At 45.0% G+C, this 18,288-nt stretch overlaps 1 protein-coding gene across 1 annotated transcript in view; it reads left to right on the top strand.

Annotated features, from left to right (window-relative positions):
- The first annotated feature begins 15,267 nt into the window (after nucleotides 1-15,267).
- Nucleotides 15,268-18,288, top strand: part of syt3 (synaptotagmin III) — a 22,964-nt gene continuing 19,943 nt past the window's right edge. The window contains exon 1 of the mRNA XM_048617365.1: nucleotides 15,268-15,722. Within this exon, the coding sequence (XP_048473322.1) occupies nucleotides 15,268-15,722 (455 nt within the window). The remainder of the gene's footprint in view (nucleotides 15,723-18,288) is intronic.

The raw sequence follows: 18,288 nt of genomic DNA, 5'->3' as shown, positions 1-18,288 counted from the left end.
GAGGGGAAGATTTAAAAGGGACCTAAGAGGCAGCTTTTTCATGCAGAGGGTGGTGCATGTATGGAATGAAATACCAGAGGAAGTTGTGGAGACTTGTACAATTACAACATATAAAAGGCATCTGGATGGGTACATGAATAGGAAGGGTTTAGAGGGATATGGGCCAGATGCTGGCAAATGGGACTAGATTTATTTAGGATATCTGGTCGGTATGGACGAGTTGGACTGAAGGGTCTGTTTCCATCACTGTACAACTCTATGACACTACAACTGGTTCGGTGAGATAGGCAGGCAGGAAGTGCCTTGATTCTTGGTCAATGACAAGAGACTGCCAGACAACAACTGCTGCCAGCACTTTGCGACAAGTGGGAGGAGAAATCGCTCCATGCTCCCACTCCTGCACAAGTGCCCAGAGTCACGACAAGGGACAGCATCAGATCACCAGCTTTCTGGGAATCACAGCATCATGAGCTGCTGATCTGTTTTGGGTGTTAATCAAGGGCGATGAATAATGGTCAGGACAGTGCTGAAAAACTCCTCAACTCTCAACTCAGAGGGTAGGCAGGGCCTATACATTTAACATTTCATCCAAAACGGAGCGTCTCTGGCAGTGAAGCACTCCCTCAGTACAGCACTGGCCAAATTTTTGAGCTACAACTGGGACTTAAACCCATTGCCTCTCTGGCTCAGAGACAAGCATTTACCAATCAGTCAACACTCAATTTGATGCCACAGTCATAGAGTCATGGAGATATACAGCACAGAAACAGACCCTTCAGTCCAACATGTCCACGCCAACCAGATGTCCTAAATAAATCTAGTCACACTTGCCAGCATTTGGCCCATATCCCTCTAAACCCTTCCTATTCAGATACCCATCCAGATGCCTTTTACGTGTCATAATCATACCAGCCTCTGCCACTTCCTCTGGCAGCTCATTCCTCACACCCATGACCTGCTGCGTGAAAGGTTGCCCCTTAGGTCCCTCTTATATCTTTCCCCTCTCACTTTAAACCTATGCCCTCTAGTTTCAGACTCCCCTACTCCGGGAAAAAGATCTTGCCTATTTACCCTGTCCATGCCCCTCATGATTTTATAAACCTCTATAAGGTCACCCCTCAGCCTCTGAAACTCCAGCGAAAATAGCCCAGTCTACTGAGCCTGTCCCTAAAGCTCAAACCCTGCAACACCAGCAACATCCTCATAAATCTTTTCTGAGCCCTTTCTAGTTTCACAACATCCTTCCTGTTGTGGGGGGGAGACCAGAATTGCAACCAAAAGTGGCTGAACCAATGTCCTGTCCAGCTGCAAAATGACCTCCCAACTCCTGTGCGCAATGCACTGACCAATAAAGGCAAACATCCCAAACACCTTCTTCAAAAATGTCTCACAATTCATACTGCACCCAATTTGTGGCATTCAAAAAATTACTCCCTCATGATTAGGAAAGTGTCGAGAATATTACTTAGCTAAGCAGAAGTAGCCGTAGATAACAGTCATTTAGTTAACGGTGTACCTTATGAGGTTTTATACAAAAAGAAGCAATTCTTTCATGGGATGTGGGCCAGCAAGGCCGGCATTTGTTGCCCATTCCCAATTGCCTGTAAATTGAGAGACCTGCTGGGCCATTTCAGAGGACAGCTAAGATCAACCACAGTGTTCTGGCTCTGAACCTATCAATAAATTGTGCTCTACAAATTAAACAACAACGCAGTTGCCAGTCTAACAACCACCAGATGTCACTCATTCAGCCAGCACTGCAACATTTCATAGAGTGATGGAGTTCTCCAGCACAGAAAAAGGCCCTTCAGCCCTTCAGGTCTGTGCAAGTCAAAAACAAGCACCTAACTATTCTAATCCTATTTCATGCATTTGGCTCAGGGAAATTGTATGCTTGGCATCGCAAGCGCACATCTAAATGTTTTGAGGGTTTTGCCTTTATCACCCTTACGAGCAATTGTTCTGCAGCAACTGGTTCAGACTACAACCAAATTAAATTAACAGTTTGCACTTTTCTCATTAATACAGTTGCTTAAATTAAACACACTTTCTGCAACTATTTGTAATTCTGACTGAGGGAGTCGCGGTACTCTGTTGGGCACACAGGCCATGTTTGTCCAGTTGTAATGCGTGTTTGTTAGCACATCTAAATACTCAGCTAATGTTTCATTAAGCAGTTTTCTGTAGCGATCAATCAAGTGCGATGCGGCCTTTTAATTCCTATTCAGTCATTTGTCAGACACTTAATTAAAGAGAGAAGTGCTTTATATAAAGCCACATTTTAAAAAGACAGTGATCTGCATGTCACTGTAGTGCCTGCTGTCAGCATCTTGTTTAATCATCTGAACACGCAAATGGCAATCGGCGGGAACAAATATTATCCATCTCATTACTTGTAACGGCTTGTGCATCACCTTCTACCTCTGCCAACTCGAAAGACTAGGGCAATAGACATCTGGGAACACCACAGTGCATTAGGAGAAGGCCATAGCCAGGTGGTGTTATTGCTGGACTTGTAATGCAGTGTCACTGGTCATACTTTGGGGACCTGGTTTCGAATCTTACCATGGCAGAATTTGAATTCAATAAAACAATCAGGAATTAAATGATAACTACTAAACCATTGTAATAAAAATCTATCTGGTTCACTAAAACCCTTTAGGGAAGGGAAACTCCTGTCCTTACTTATCTACAGGTGACTCTAGACCCACAACATACTTGACTCTTAAATTGCCCTCACAAAAGACCTAGTAAGCCATTCCACTTATATCAACTTCTAAAAAGAAATGGACCACGTGTAACTGACTAAGGCAACACCAATGGCAAACACAGCCCTGTTGATGCTGCAAAGTCTTTGATGTTAGTGCCCAAATTGCTAACCAGGCAATAGCCAAATAGAGTCATCATACCTTACAAACAATGTCCAGACAACACCATCACCATCACAACCCCTGGCCAACTGGTAGGACAGACCCACAAGAGGGAGTGGCGCAGTAGTAAATAGTCAGGAAGGAGTTGCCCTAGGATTCCCCACCATTGACTCCAGACCTCACAAAATCTCATAGTAACAGGTGAAACATAGGAAAGGAAACCTTCTGCTGATTATCATGTACTGTCCTCCCCAGGTTGGTGAATCAATACTCCTCCACGTTGTACACTACTAGGAGGAAGAATTGAGGGTGGTAAGGGTGCAGAATATACTCTCAGTGGGGGATTTCAGTGTCCAACACTAAAAGTGGCTTGGCAACACAACAACAACAACAGCAAAGGGTCAAAACATACTTGACCTCATCCTTACCAATCTGCCTGCTGCTGGTGCATCCGCCCAGGTCAGTATCGGTAAGTGTGACCACTGCACAGTCCTTGTGGAATGAAGTCCTGTCTTCACACTGGGGATACCCTCCATTGTATTATGTGGCATTATCACTTTGCTAAATGGGCCAGATTTTAAACAGATCTAGCAACTTAAGACTGGCCATCCATGAGTCGTTGTGGGCCATCTACAGCAGCAGAATGATTCTCCCATACAATCTGCAACCTCACGGCCCATCGTAACCCTGACTCTACCATTACCGTAAAGCTAGGGATCAACCCAGGATCAATGGAGAGTGCAGGAGGGTATGTGCATTGAGCAGCACCAGGTATACTTAAAAATGAGGTGTCAATCCAGTGAACATACCAAACAGGACTATTTGCATGCCAAGCAGCTTAAGCAGCAAGTGATAGACAGAGCTATGTGACCCCACAGCCAATGGATCAGATCTAAGTTCTGCAGTCCTGACATATTCAATCTGACTGGTGCTGACCAATTGCCCAACTCACTGGAGGAGGAGGCTCCACACATATTTCCTCAATTATGGAAGAGCCAAGCACATCAGTACACAAAATAAGGCTGAAGCATTCACACCAATTTCAATTAGAAATGATAAGTAGATTATCCATCTTGGCCTTCTCCAGAATACCCAACGTAGGTGCCAACCTTCAGCCAATTCAATTCACTCTGTGCATTATCGAGAAACAGTTGGAGGTATGGATACTACAAAGGCTATGGGCCCTGACAACCTTCTGGTAATATTACTGAAGACGTGCTCCAGAACTAGCCGCACCCTGAGCCAAGCTACTCCAGTACAGCTACGACACTGGTATCTACCCTATAATGTGGAAATTTGTCCAGGTATGTCCTGTACATAAAAAGCAGGACAAATCCATTACTCCCTCATCAGTCTACTGTTAATCATCAGTAAAGTGATTGAAAGTGCCATCAACAGTGCAAGCAGCATCTGTTCAGCAATAACCTGCTCAGTGACGCCCAGTTTGGATTCTGTCAGGGCAACCTAGCTCCTGATGTCATCATGGCCATGGTCCAATAGACAAAAGAGCTGAATTCCAGAAATAAGGTGAGAGTGACAGGCCACCCTTAACCGAGTGTGGCACCAAGGAGCCCTAGCAAAACTGGAGTCAATGGGAATCAGTGGGGAAACTCTGCATTGTTTGGAGACATACCTGACATAAAGGATTGGTTGTTGTTCTTGGAGATTATTGATCTCAGCACAAGGACCTTTCTGCAGGAACTTCTCAGGGTAGTTTCCTCAGCCCAACCATCTTCAACTATTTCATCAATGCCCTTCCCTCCGTTGTAATGTCAGAAGTGGGGATGTTTGCTGATGACTGCACAATGTTCAGTACCATTCGTGATTCCTTTAATAGAACTCCTCCAGTTGAAACATTACTTCTCAACTCTCCTCTAATTCTTCTAATCATTTTAATTTTAACGGGGGTGACACGGTGGCTTGGTGATTAGTACTGTTGCCTTACAGTGCCAGGGACCCAGGTTCAATTCCTTGGGTGATTTCTGTGTGGAGTTTGCATGTTGTTGCCGTGTCTGTGTGGATTTCCACCGGGTGCTCCAGTTTCCTCCCACAGTCTAAAGATATGCAGGTTAGGTGGATTGTCCATGCTAAATTGCTTGAAAGTGTGCAGGCTAGGTGGGCTAGCCATGGTAAATATGGGGTTACTGGGATAGGGTAGGGGTGGGTGTGTATAAGTGGAATGCTATTCAGAGGGTCAGTGCAATATCGATGGACCGAGTAGCCACTTTTTGCAATGTAGGAATTTGGTATATGAATTCTATTTTACATAATTCCATGCCAATAATTATTGCCTGCTCTGTCAATGGGAGCAGGTGCTTCAGATCCACTCTATCTGGACCCCTCATTGTTTTATGCATCCTAATTTGTCAAGATTTTGCCCTGAGGAATAAACGAGAGAATGGCTGAGGTATATTTTGTTCATTTTCTGGTCCATTCCTCAGAGCAATGCCTTGTCCAATCAGAGACAACCTGCTAGTTTAAATTTAAATGAGGCTTGGCAGTTAACTATCAGTTGTCATCTAGCAGGTGTTTTCTCCATGGCAATGTCTTTATAAAGCAATCATAATGCTCATCTCATACAGCATAAACATATTGTTCCTCTTTACATTAGTATTCTTGTGAATGTCCTAATAAGTGTAAGAGAAAAGCTTTGACAAAATGTGCCTTTTCTCAGCAATAAATCTCCTTTATTCCAAAGAAAATAACTCCAGTTTATCTCATCTTTCCTCATAGTTAAAACTTACCAGTCTTGGCAACATCTTTGTATATCTCCTCTGTTCCTCCCTAGGTATTCACATCCTTGCTGTAATGTGCTAATCAGAATTGTATGCGGTACTACAGTACCATTGTACACCTTTGCATCCCTCCCCCTCACTCCAGTACTTCCTAACCTGAGGTGTATGACAGTATGCTTCTGTCAGATAGGAAGTGCAAATCCATGAGGAAAGGTAACATCACCCTTATCTACAAGCGGAAGGGGGAGACGGAGGAAATTAGAAATTGGCAACCAACTTCACTGCTGAATGCAGATTACAAAATCCTGTCTAAGGTCATTGCCAACCGGGTCAGGTCTGCTCTGGGATCGATGGTTCACCCTGACCAGACCGGTGCTGTACTGGGTAGGATGGTCTCTGAGAGCCTCACACTCCTTAGGGATGTGATTGTCTACTTGTAGGACAGGGGGATGCCTGTGTCATCACCCTGGACCAGGAGAAGCCCTTTGAAAGGATATCACACACCTACATGTGGGATGTGCTGTCCAAAATGGGCTTTCGGGAGGAAATCTGCAATTGGATCTGCCTGCTTTGCGCCAACATCAGTAGTTCAGTCTCAATCAATGGGTGGGAATCAGAAAGCTTCCCAAACAGATCTGGAGTCAAGCAGACTGCCTACTGTCTCCTGCCTTGTTTGTGTGTTTTGTTTGTGATTCCATCAGGAAGGATGTGAGCCGGAGAAGGGCGACTATTCCAGGCAGAGGAGGCCTGCAGGTCAAAGCCTCCCTGTACATGGATGACTTCACTGCTCTCTGCTCACATCCGCTGTCAGTGCACAGACTTATGAGCATCTGCGACTAGTCAAACCAGCCTGGGGAGCCAAGGTAAATCGAGGCAAAAGCGAGGCCATGTTCTTTGAGAATCAGGCTCACCGATCCTTTATCCCTCTTACCGTAAGGACAGATTACCTGAAGGTGCTGGGAATATGGTTCTGTGGAGCCAGGAATGTGCAAAAACATGGGTGGAGCTCATCGCCAAGGTGAGGCAGAAACTGGGCTTTTGGAGGCACCGCTCCCTCTCCGTTGCAGATATAAACCTGGTCATCAGGTGTGAGGCACTCTCTCTGTTGTTGTACGTGGAGCAGCTCTGCCCCATTCCCTGAACCTGTGCCGTTGCACTCACCCGAGCCATCTTCCACATCGTCTGGAGGTATAAGATGGACCATGTCCACAGGGACTCCAAGTACAAAACTCGGAATAAAAGGGGGGAAGAATGTACCCAACACTGTCCTCATCCTGGTGGCCACCTTTGTGTGTGGCTGCATCAAGCTGTGTGTTGACCCGCAGTGCACAAACACCAAGTATCATTGTTCTACCTGACAGGTTCTACCTGTCCCTGGTGTTGCAAAAAGTGGATCCGGCCTCATTGCCCTGGAATGTGCTAAGTAGTTGGACCATTCTGTATCACCTGTCCTTCATAGAGAAACTTACAAAGAAAAACACCTTTGACCACAAGTCTGGCAGGAAGCAGTCAGCATGAGACCCTGCAGGAAAAGGAGAGGGTAGATCCTATTGGGTTTTTCCCTAAGCGGACTTTCAAAGTTATTTGACAGAATGCCTCATCACCAGAACTTTCCAACAAGCACCAAGACATCGCTTGGCTGGTGGTGAGAAGGGCATTACCTCTGCGATCCTTCACATACACCCGGACTCTGTGCGCCACCACACACTGCCCTCAAACTGGCTGTGGTGGGGGGTTGAGACTGTCACATATCTCCTGCTGGAATGTGCCTTTTGCAAAGGAAGTCTGCAGAGAGATGCTGTGTTTTTTTGTCGAGGTTCATCCTGAGCAGGTCCGTGACATAGGACTCTAAGCGCTCTACGGTCTGTTCCCCGGGATGCACACCGAGACGAATATCAACTGCGCCTGGAGGAACCGTCAGCTCGGTAAAAGATGCTCTTTGGTCTGCCTAAAGCTTGTTGGTCTTCCAGAGCAAGGAGTGACCTCGACTGAGTGTTGCAGACTGACACATTCCAAGGTCCAGGACTATGTGCTGAGGGACGCACTAAAGCTTGGGGCAGCTGCCACCAAGGCACCGTGGGGAAAGACCACCATCTGAGGTGCACTGGTGCCTCAAATACATGTGAATATAGTATTGTACAAGTAAGTAATGCCTTGGTTTATTGGATAGAGTCAAACTCCAATGTTTGTTTCTCCATATGCTGCTGTACAGAAGCAAACTGCCTTAGGGAGTATTTTTATAAAGATATTTTATGAATAAAGTGTATTATTGAAATAGAAAGAGACTTAATTGTGATAAGTGGCCAAATAGAGTACACCTATTGTCTTTAATATTTTATAACCTCAATCAGATCACCCCTAAGTGTACAATTTTCTAACCTGTAAAGTTTTAATTCATTTAATATATTTGTCGTTATCACTGCTGCCTCACAGCACCAGGGGCCTGGGTTTGATTCCAGCCTTGGGTGACTGTCTGTGTGGAATTTGAACATTCAGCCTGTGTCTGCGTGGGTTTCCTCCCACAGTCCAAAGATGTGCAGGTTACGTGGATTGGCCATGCTAAATTGTCCCATAGTGTCCAGGGATGTGCAGACTAGGTAGGTTCGCCATGAGAAATGAAAGGCTACAGGGATAGGGTGGGGGGAGGGGGTTGCTGGGTGGGATTGTCTTCAGAATGTTACTGCAGACATGATGGGCTGAATGGCCTCTTTCCACATTGTAGTGATTCTATGATTTTAAAATCGGTTGAATTGGAACCATGGGCCTAGATTTTCGCACAGTCGAGTTGACTTATGAATCTTTTAAAACCGGTAGCCACTTCCATGGTTCCTGACTCCAGTCGTGGTCTCTCCAGCTTTTGCAAGTGCCTTATAAGGGTGCGGACTGGTACAGAGCAGGAACTGGCATTCCTAGTCTGGCCAGTTCCATAGCAGGGATTGGGAAAGCCTATTCTGCTGCAAGTTTCACAAAGTGAAACTTTTAAAGGTCTCTTGGTTCACATCAGCTCAGAGGTGTCATCCCTTTCCATGGCCCCTCATGCTCCCCATGACATTTCTATGCCCATTTCACCCTCTATCCATGAAACTGGGATCAGAATAGTTCAGTGCTTGTTTTTTACCGAAGCCTTTTTTGTACTGTCGACCTTTATGAGTACATGCTAAATAGAGGCAATTAACACAGTGGTGACGGTAGACTGCCTAAAAAAAACTGTTTTAAAAAGCAATCATTCATTGCTTCCTGCTTTCTTCTTTAAAAAACTGTTTTTCTATAAGCCAATAAAATTGTTAATCATGCAGTCCCTTCAAAGTATCAATAACAGAAACAGCAAGCATTTAAAATCTCTTAAACTTCTGCAAATAAGCATTTGAGTTGCTAGCAGTCATCAGTGAGCCAGAGCTGTCAGTCCAGCAGAGGCTCAGGTGCTTCAGCAGTGTAGTGGATACCCAGCCTCTCAGACAAGCCTCAGTATACATTCTTGATTGAGACCCCAGCCATTCGGCCCGTTCAGTCCATTCCAGCTCTACATAGAGCAATCTGGTCAGTCCTATCACTAACTCCCACCCTCTTTTATTTCACTCAAATGCTGACCCAATTTATATTGCCTTTGCTTCCACTTCTGTTGTAGGCAGGTAGTTCCAGGTTATTCATACTCACTGCATTAAAACAAACTTTATCACAATTCCTCCTGATACTCTTGTCCAAAATCTGTGTTTCCTAGTCCTTGTATCTTTAGCTGGTAGCTAAAATCTACTTTATCCAAACCTATCCTAATTTTGTACACCTCTATTAAATCTTCCCTCCTTTGCTCCAAGGTAAATAGCTCCAGCTTCTCCAACCCAGCCTCGCAGCTGGAATTCCTCATTCCTTTATGGCATCTGCCATTGCTGTCTCGTTCAGGGGACTCTGAGCAGGACAGGGAGCATATGAATGATGACCGGTTAGGAGGAGGCTAGTCTGCACCACGCATCTTGTCCCACACAACTGTAAGGCTTTGTGCTCCACAATATATTCACTTCCAACTGACACTGAGCGATCTCCTGGGAGAGGCTTGTAAACAGATAAAGGAGCCCTAGACCGAGATGAGATATTGTCCTCAATTTGGGAGAGATCAATCTAGCTCTGAGATCTCTGTGCAGCCCTGTTCCCTCCATCAGAATAAAGTCAGCAAATCCATTTGCTTAGCTTCCCTACCCACTCCTTCTTCATAACCCTACCCTGATGTCCTGGGTCAATATTTAATCCCTCAACCAGAACAAATACAAACCAAATTCACAGGTCTAGTCGTTATCACAGTGCTGCCTTTGAGGAGGTGACATATGCATATTGGCTGCCTTATGCCAGCAACTGTATTTGAAAAGTATTTTATTGACTGTAGAGTGCTGTGGGACACCCTGAGGCGCTATCAAAATGCAATGTTTCTCTATTCTTCATCAGCATTGGGCCACACACCCTCTATGTATGCCTTTGCTGTTCTGGGAATTTGGGATTTAACATCCTAAAACGCATTCGCTGTGCTGACCTGCTGTAACCCTGGCTTGTTTTTATCCTTTCATATTCTATTGGCAAATACATTTAGCAAATATCAATGCTGTGCAATGTACAATCTTGTCTCACATCGATATAGAGTCAGTGCTTTCTGTCACTGGCACACAGATTCTCGCAGTCTCACAGTAGTCAGGTCTTACAACAGTGTTCTAATCTCTTTTGGAAACTCACGTGTGACCAGCAAGTAGTCAAATCGATGCACCAAAGGGACAGAGGCTCCCCCCTGCTATAGATCATCTGTGATTCCGTCACCATGCAATGTGTAAACAAGCAAGATCTGCCAAAGTGAACTCTTACTGTAATTACAGCACGAGGACATTTCTCCCTCAACTTGAGCTGCCTAACATGTGGGCCTGGTGTGTTCGGTGCCAGCTATTGTTCAGTGTCTCCTCTTTCAGTTCTTTCAGTCTAAGGTGCGCGGAGCCAAGTTGGGAAAGTGACCCCACATCCAGTTGGCCTGATTTTCGCCCAACTTCTTATTACACTGTCACACCTGCCATGATGCAGACCCCGAGGGCACCACTCTAGGCCTTGATCAGCAGATCGTAAGGAATTGAATTACAGGCAGGCCATCAAGCCTGCTCCACCATTCAATAAGATGGTAGCTTATCTGATTGTGGTCTCAGTTCTACTTTCCTGCCTAACCCATAACTCTTGGTCAATCAAAAATCTGTTTAACTCAGCCTTAAATGCACCCAATTACCCATTCTCCGCTGATCTCAGGAAGAGATTTCAAAGATTACCAGCTCTCCAAGAGGAAGAGCATTTCTGTCTACTATGGGGACCACTTATTTTGAAACTGTGTACTCCCAGTTCCAGATTTTCATAGAAGGGGAAACCCCCTCTCAGCAACCACCCTGTGAAGCCAACTCAGAAGTCGATTTTAAATGAGATCACCTCTTGTTCTTCAAAGCCCTAATGAGTATAGGGCCAACCTCCTCAAATTCTCTCATAAGACAAATCCCTCCATCCCAGGAAACAGCCAAGATCACCAAGTTGTTGCCTGGGATGAATGAAGAGAGGCTGGATAACCTCAGGTTGTTTTCTTTGAAGCAGAGAATGTTGAGGGGGACCTGATAGAGGTATGTAAGATTATGAGGGACATGGCAGGGTGAACAGAAAGCAGTTGTTCACCTTAGTCAAAGGATCAGTCACAAAGGGGCACAGATTTTAAAGTCAAAGATAGGAGGTTTAGAGGGGATATGAAGAAAACCATTCTCATCCTGAAGGTGGTGGGGGTCTGGAATGCACTGCCTGGGAAGGTAGTTGAGGCAGGAAAACTCACAACCTTTGAAAAGTACTTGAAAAAGCTCTTGAAGCGTCATCACATTCAAGGCTATGAGCCTAGTGTGGGAAAGTGGGACTAGAGCAGGTAGTAGCATTTTTTTTGTGGTACAGATTTGATGGGCCAAAGGGCCTCTTCTGTACTGTATGACTTTATGAACCTTCTCTGAACTGCAAGTGTAATCAGTGGTGTCATGGTAATGTTACAAGACTAGTAATGCCAAACCTTAATGCTGTGGGGGTATAGATTCAAATCCTGCCACAGCAGGCAGTAAAACTTGAATTCAATAAAGCAAGCTAGCCTAATGATGATCATTATAACCACTATTGGTACCCGTTAAAAAAATCCAATCTGATTCAGTTATGTTCTTTAGGAAAAGCATGGTGCTCAGTGGTTAGCATTGCTGCCTCGCAGTGCCAGGGACCCAGGTTCAATTCCAGTTTCGGGTGACTGTCTGTGTGGAATTTGCATGTTCTCCTCATGTCTGTATGGGTTTCCTCCGTGTAATGGTTGGAATGAGGTCCAGGTGGATCTCATTGACTATGAGATCCTTGATTGGGGTTGTTAATCTGGGCCAATCAGGGAGCCCTGGCTGACAGAGATAAACAGGAGATTCATAGTCTCCTCATTCTAATGACTGGCTTTGAGCTGGTTGGTCAGAGTCCATGTACTGTGCACATGTAAATAAAGGGTGACTTGATTACGAGATCCCGGCCTATGTGTAGGTATTTCAGCCAGGTGCTCCTGTTTCCTCCTACAGTCCAGGGATGTGCATATTAGATGGATTGGCCATGCTAAATTGTCCGTGGTGTCCAGTGATGTGCAGACTAGATGGATTAGCCATGGAAAATGTGGGGTTATGGTGATACGATGGGGGTGCATGGTCTGGGTGGGATGCCCTTTGGAGGATCACTGCATTCAAGAGGATTGAATAGCCTTTTTCTGCACTGTAGGGATTCTATGAAAGAGAAACTGCATTCCCTACCTGGTCAGACTGTGCACCAATTTGATGTTTGATTAACTTCTTAGCAGTATATGATTAACAAAATACCGACCACATGAATAGCAGATGTTTCTCAGGAGCTGGGGAGTCCAATGACTGAGAAATGCAAATTGACAATGTATGAGAGGCTAGTTTGAAAGATTACACAAACCAGGAGGTTGAGAGATTTCAGAAGATGGATGAGAACTTTTTTGAGGAGTACCAGTGTAGGTCAGCAAGCACAAGATTTCTGGGTGAAGGGGATTTGGTACGAGTTTGAATGAAGGCAAGAGGAGTTTTAGATGAGTTCCAGGTTACAGAGAAAACAAGGTTGGCATGCTGAACAGAGAAGCACCAGAATAAGTCAGATTTTGATGGAACAAAGGTGACAGCTGGATCTTGGGAGCTTCAGCAGCAACTGAGCTGAGGCAGGGATGGACTGAGGGGCATTAAACCAGGCCTTGAACTTGCTAATGTTCATGAAATGTGATTGTAAATGGATTCACCTGACAACAACAGAACCCATGAAGGGTATGATTCCTCGGTTTCATTGCAGCCGATAATTGATGGCAACATCTGCGGCAGCAGCTATGAATGTTTGTAATATTGAAGGTGCGTGTGCAAATGCATTATTTATCAGATAGGTTGCAATGGAATGCATTATTTAACAGTGACGCCACTGAAGAAACCAATGTTTTAATTACTGAATTACAGTTTATTACATGGCCTAGCAGCTCTCAAAAATATTTATCTGCTCATGGGTTATTTATTACTAAGCAAACAGTATAATCACTTTTGAAACAGAAGGGTTTCTTACCATTTGCGGTGGGTGATTGTTCAGAATCTGACAGAATCTTTGCTGTAGAAAATGCCAACCATTTAGACACAGTCTGTAAACCTGGTGCAATTCTGATGTTACTAAAGATTTCTCTCTCTACAAATGCTATCAGCCCTGCTGAGTTTCTCCAGCACTTTCTGTTTTTATTTCAGATCTCCTGCACCTGTAGTAAACTGCTTTTGATTAAGTTGACGTTCAATGGTATTCCCATCACTAATTCCCCAATGTCAATATCCTGGGACTTACCATTGACCAGAAGCTCAACTAGACTCACCATATAAATACAGTTGCTACACAAGCAGGTCAGAGGCAGCAAGTAGCTGAACCCTTGACTCCCCAAAACCTGTCTACCATTTACAGGGCACAAGTCAAGAATGTGATAGAAGCTCCTCATGGGCTGGATGAGTGCAACTTCATCAACACTCAAGAAGCTCGACACCATCCAGGCCAAAATAGCCCTCTTGACTGGCACCAAATCCACAAACATCCTCTCCCTCCACCACCAACACTCAGTGACAGCAGAGTATACCAGCTACAAGATCAATGCAAAAATTCGGCAAAGATCTTTAGATAGCACCTTCCAAACTCACGATCAGTGCCATGTAGAAGGACAGGGCACAGATACATGGGAACGCCACCACCTTCAAGTTCCCCTCCAAGCCACTCACCATCCCGACTTGGAAATGTATCACCGTTCCTTCAGTTGTCACTGGGTCAAAAACCTGGGACTCCCTTCCTAGGAGGACTGGGAGTGTACCTCCAGTGGTTCAAGATGGCAGCTCAACACCACCTTAAAAGGGATATGGTTGTCCTCGCTGGAATCATTCATATCTCCTAAAATAAGTAAAAAATAAAGATAAACTGGTACATTACATGCGGTGTGAGTTTACCTCCTGCAGGGTATTTTACCTGATGGAGAAATTCTTATGCTATCTCCTGTAACATGAGAAACTGGGTGTAGTATTGAAGAATCCAACAGACATTTGTGATCACAAACTATTATGTACAAACATTACATTCCTGACGTGCAGCAGTGACTGAACTACTCCTAAGCTATTAAGTTACAACCAGAGGAGTATGCTTCCAGTAGACAATCATGCTTCAAGTGATGCAAGGTAAGATGGAATATGAGATCTTTAGACCTTCAGGTCACATGCTATGACACAGTGACGATATGAGCATGTCTCTTAAAGGTACACTTAAATACTGTTTGAGTCATAACACAACACCTAAGGTATACAAATGCCACAACATAACCATGTGAGAAAGTGACATGTAAAGGTCTGATACTGTGGTCCCGTGTTTGCCACTCCCATTCTAACTATGGACCCAGTCTTGCCAATATTCTCAAGGGAATTTAGGGTTGGCAATAAATATTGGCCTTATCTATGAATGAATGAAAACAAAACCATGAGGAACTACAGAGAGGCATTGGGAGACAAACACAAAATAATTAAAAGCTGCAGAGAAAGCAAGCAAAAAGGGAAATATCATGTTGGTCTTTCATTTCAGGAAGTTGGTATACAGAGAGTGTGGAAGTGATGTTTCAGTTATATTGAGTCATGGTCAGCCCCACTTGGGATAACTATGCTTAATACTGGGCACTTCAGTCAGGAAGGAGGGATTGAGTTTGGTTGGTGTGCAGTGTAGATTTACCTGAATAATAGCAGCCTTTAGAAGCTTTCTTTATGAGGGAAGGTTGTACAAACTCAGTTAGCATTAAGTTGCATTTAGGAGAGTGATACACGTTGGATTGAGGTATCACAGCTGTAGCCAGCAGGAGCTTTTGTGGTGTCTCTTTGTAATGCTCTGAGTCCACAGCAGCTTAACCAACCGAGCACAGGGAGCACAGCTCAGTAACCAGACCCTCATAATCAAATACAGCACAGTTGAACACCAGAGCTCCCTTTTACAATTCCATTATTTTTCTTTTGTACCATATGTCTTCTTGTTCTCTACAAATAATTGCACATTATTGTAACATAAATAATTGCCTTGCCCAAGTGTTAAGCATGTCCTTTGAAGATTTGAAGTTTGTCGCTAACGCTTGTCTTTTCTACACACCCCTGAATCTCCACCCATTGTCTCTTACCTCAGATATATCAGTCAGCCTCCTCTCGGTGATTGTAACATTCTGTGGCATCGTTCTCCTGGGCGTCTCACTCTTTGTCTCCTGGAAGCTCTGCTGGATCCCATGGCGGGACAAAGGCATGAATCCCCAGCGCAAGGACTCGCACCACCTGCACCACCACTCGCACTTCACCGACCTTGCTGTTGAGCGGGTCGACTGTGGACCAGAGATGCCCGAGCGCTCCTACCTCGACCTGGAGTCGTACCCTGAGTCCAGCATCAAACTGAGCCAGACGTCGCCTGATATCCCGGTGGACACGAACTCTGGGACTAAGGAGAACAGCCTCCCGAACGCACACTCCCACCAACAGGTGTCCGCCCTGCCACCAGCAACAAGGTGAGAACTGTGATGGAGTCTCACTATTTGGGCTCTTACTATTGGGAAGAAGAGGGTGTAGTGTTGCTTTTACCATCTCTGCCATTTTATTTAAGCTTGGCTGACCTGAGGTGATCAAGCCTGCAGTTTAGGGCGATGGTAGTGTAGTGGTTTCATCTGTGTGTTAGTAATTGAGGAGACCGAACTGACTGCTCGGGGAGCAAAGCTTCAGATTCCCCCTATCACTAATGCTGGCCTATTTTTCTCTTTTTTCATGCGATGTGGGCATTGCTGGCAAGGCTGGTATCATTTGCCCATCCCTAATTGCCCTCAATTGCTCAGGTATTTCAGAGTCAACCACATTGCTGTGGGCCTGGAGTCACTTTTATGTAAAATACGTGTTCATGGGATGTGGGCATCATTTGCTAGACCAGCATTGATCGCCCTATTCGACCAGAGAGCAGTTAAGAGTCAACCATATTGCTGTGGCTCTGGAGCCGCACGTAGGCCAGACCATGTAAGGATGGCAGATTTTCTTCCTAAAGGGCAGTAGTGAACCAGATGGGTTTTCACAATGGTTGACAGTGATTGCACGGTTTTATTTCAGATTATTTTTTTAAAATTAAATTCAGATTTCACCATCTGCCGTGGTGGGTTTTGAACTGATTTCCCTAGAACATTCAACTGGGGTTCTGGATTACTGGCCCAGCAATATTTCCACTACACCACTGTCTCCCCTTTTTGGCAAAACAAGTAGAGATGGCAAGTTTACAACCCCTGAAGTAAACCAGAAGTGTTTTTACATTAATTGGGGATAGTTGACATGGTCACCATCACTGAGATTTGCTTTAAGTCCCAATTTTATGTCTCAGTTTATATTCTACTAGCTGCTATTTGGATTATGACTCTTAATTAATTAATCTCGAATTAAACCGAGCCACAGTGCCAAGAATTTACTTGATACTGGCCGTATTAAAAAAAGGAACCCCCCCCCCACAACCCGGTTCATTCAAGTGAGGGAAATCTGCCATTCTTACCTGGTCTGGTGTACCTGTGACTTACCGGGTTGGCAGAAGTTGAGGAGGGAAGTGTGGAGGTCCTGGTGGGTGAAGGAGGTGGGTAACCAATCTGTATTTTTGCAGATAAAATTGAAGCAGGAGTAAGCCATTTGGCCCTTTGCGTTTGCTCTACCATTCAATATAATCACGGATCATCCAACTCCGTACCCTGTTTCCATTTTCCCTCCACACCCTTTGATCTCTTTAGCCCTAAGAAATATTTCTCATTCCTTCTTGAAAGCATTCATCATTTTGGCTTCAACTGCTTTCTGTGGCAAAAGATTCCACAGGCTCCCCACTCTCTGGCTGATGGGTGTTCTTCTCATCTCAATCGTAAATGGCCTCCCCTATATCCTTAAACTTTAACCCCCTGGTTCTTGACTCCCCGGTCATCAGGAACATCCTTCCTGTGTTTACCCTTGGGTCCTGTTAGAACATTACTAGTTTCTATGAGACTCCCTCCCCCCAGTGGGAATCCAGTGAATATAGTCCTAACTGATCCAGTCAGGATTTGTGAGGTCAGTAGTAGGTGCCGGTGATGGGAGGTGGGTGTGTGAGGAGATGGAAGGGTGTTGGTGAGTGGGGAGGTGTTTTGGGAGTGTGAGGAGTTGGGAGGGAGGAGGCGATGGGAAGTGGGGAGGAGAGATTGCTGTTGTCATCAAAAACCACCTACCAATCACTTCCCTTCCACCCACCTGTTGTAATAAAATGGAGGTGTATCCTCTCTGATCGGACAGGGCCTTCTGCACTGAGTCCTTGTGAAGAAATATAATTATTTTGGACTCCTCTGTTTTTAGACATCCTCACGTCACTTACCCTGCCCCTCTGTCTCCCGGGTTTGAGAGCCATGATTGAACTGTATCAGGGACCGTTTGCCATTCTAAATCGAATGGCCTGAACGAAAGCAATGAAGTCTGAAGGAAAGTGGCTCCCCTGGTCTGGCTCACAGCTGTTATGGCCTTTGAGATCCTCACTCAAGCCCCACTATCCCATAATTTGAGGGAGGATGCTGCCCAGACTGTCTCAAGGAATAAATACTGAAGAGTCATAGAATTTCTCCAGCACAGAGAAAGACCCTTTGGCCCACTGTGCCCACATTTGTCAGTAAGAACCTACATATTCTCATCCTCTTTTCTGGTACTTGGTACATAGTCTTAAATGCTATGGTATTTCTCGTGCTTATCTAAATAACTTCTTAAATGTCTTGAAGGTTCCTGCTTCTAACACCTTTTAGGCAGTCTTCCAGACGCCTGTCACCCTTTGGGTGAAAAATACTTTCCTCAAATCCCTTCTAAATCTCCTGCTCCTTAAAACTGTCCCCCTTGGTTATTGAGCCCCTCTATTGAAGGGAAGGGTTTCACCCTATCTGAGATAACAAGGTGTAGAGCTGGATGAACACAGCAGGCCAAGCAGCATCAGAGGAGCAGGAAAGCTGACGTTTCGGGTCTAGACCCTTCTTCAGACCCTTCTTCTGAAGTAGGTTCTAGACCCGAAATGTCAGCTTTCCTGCTCCTCTGATGCTGCTTGGC

The sequence above is a fragment of the Rhincodon typus genome, chromosome 37, assembly GCF_021869965.1.
Source record: "Rhincodon typus isolate 14 chromosome 37, sRhiTyp1.1, whole genome shotgun sequence".
Classification (NCBI taxonomy): Eukaryota; Metazoa; Chordata; class Chondrichthyes; order Orectolobiformes; family Rhincodontidae; genus Rhincodon; species Rhincodon typus.
This window is presented reverse-complemented; position numbering and strand designations above follow the sequence as displayed.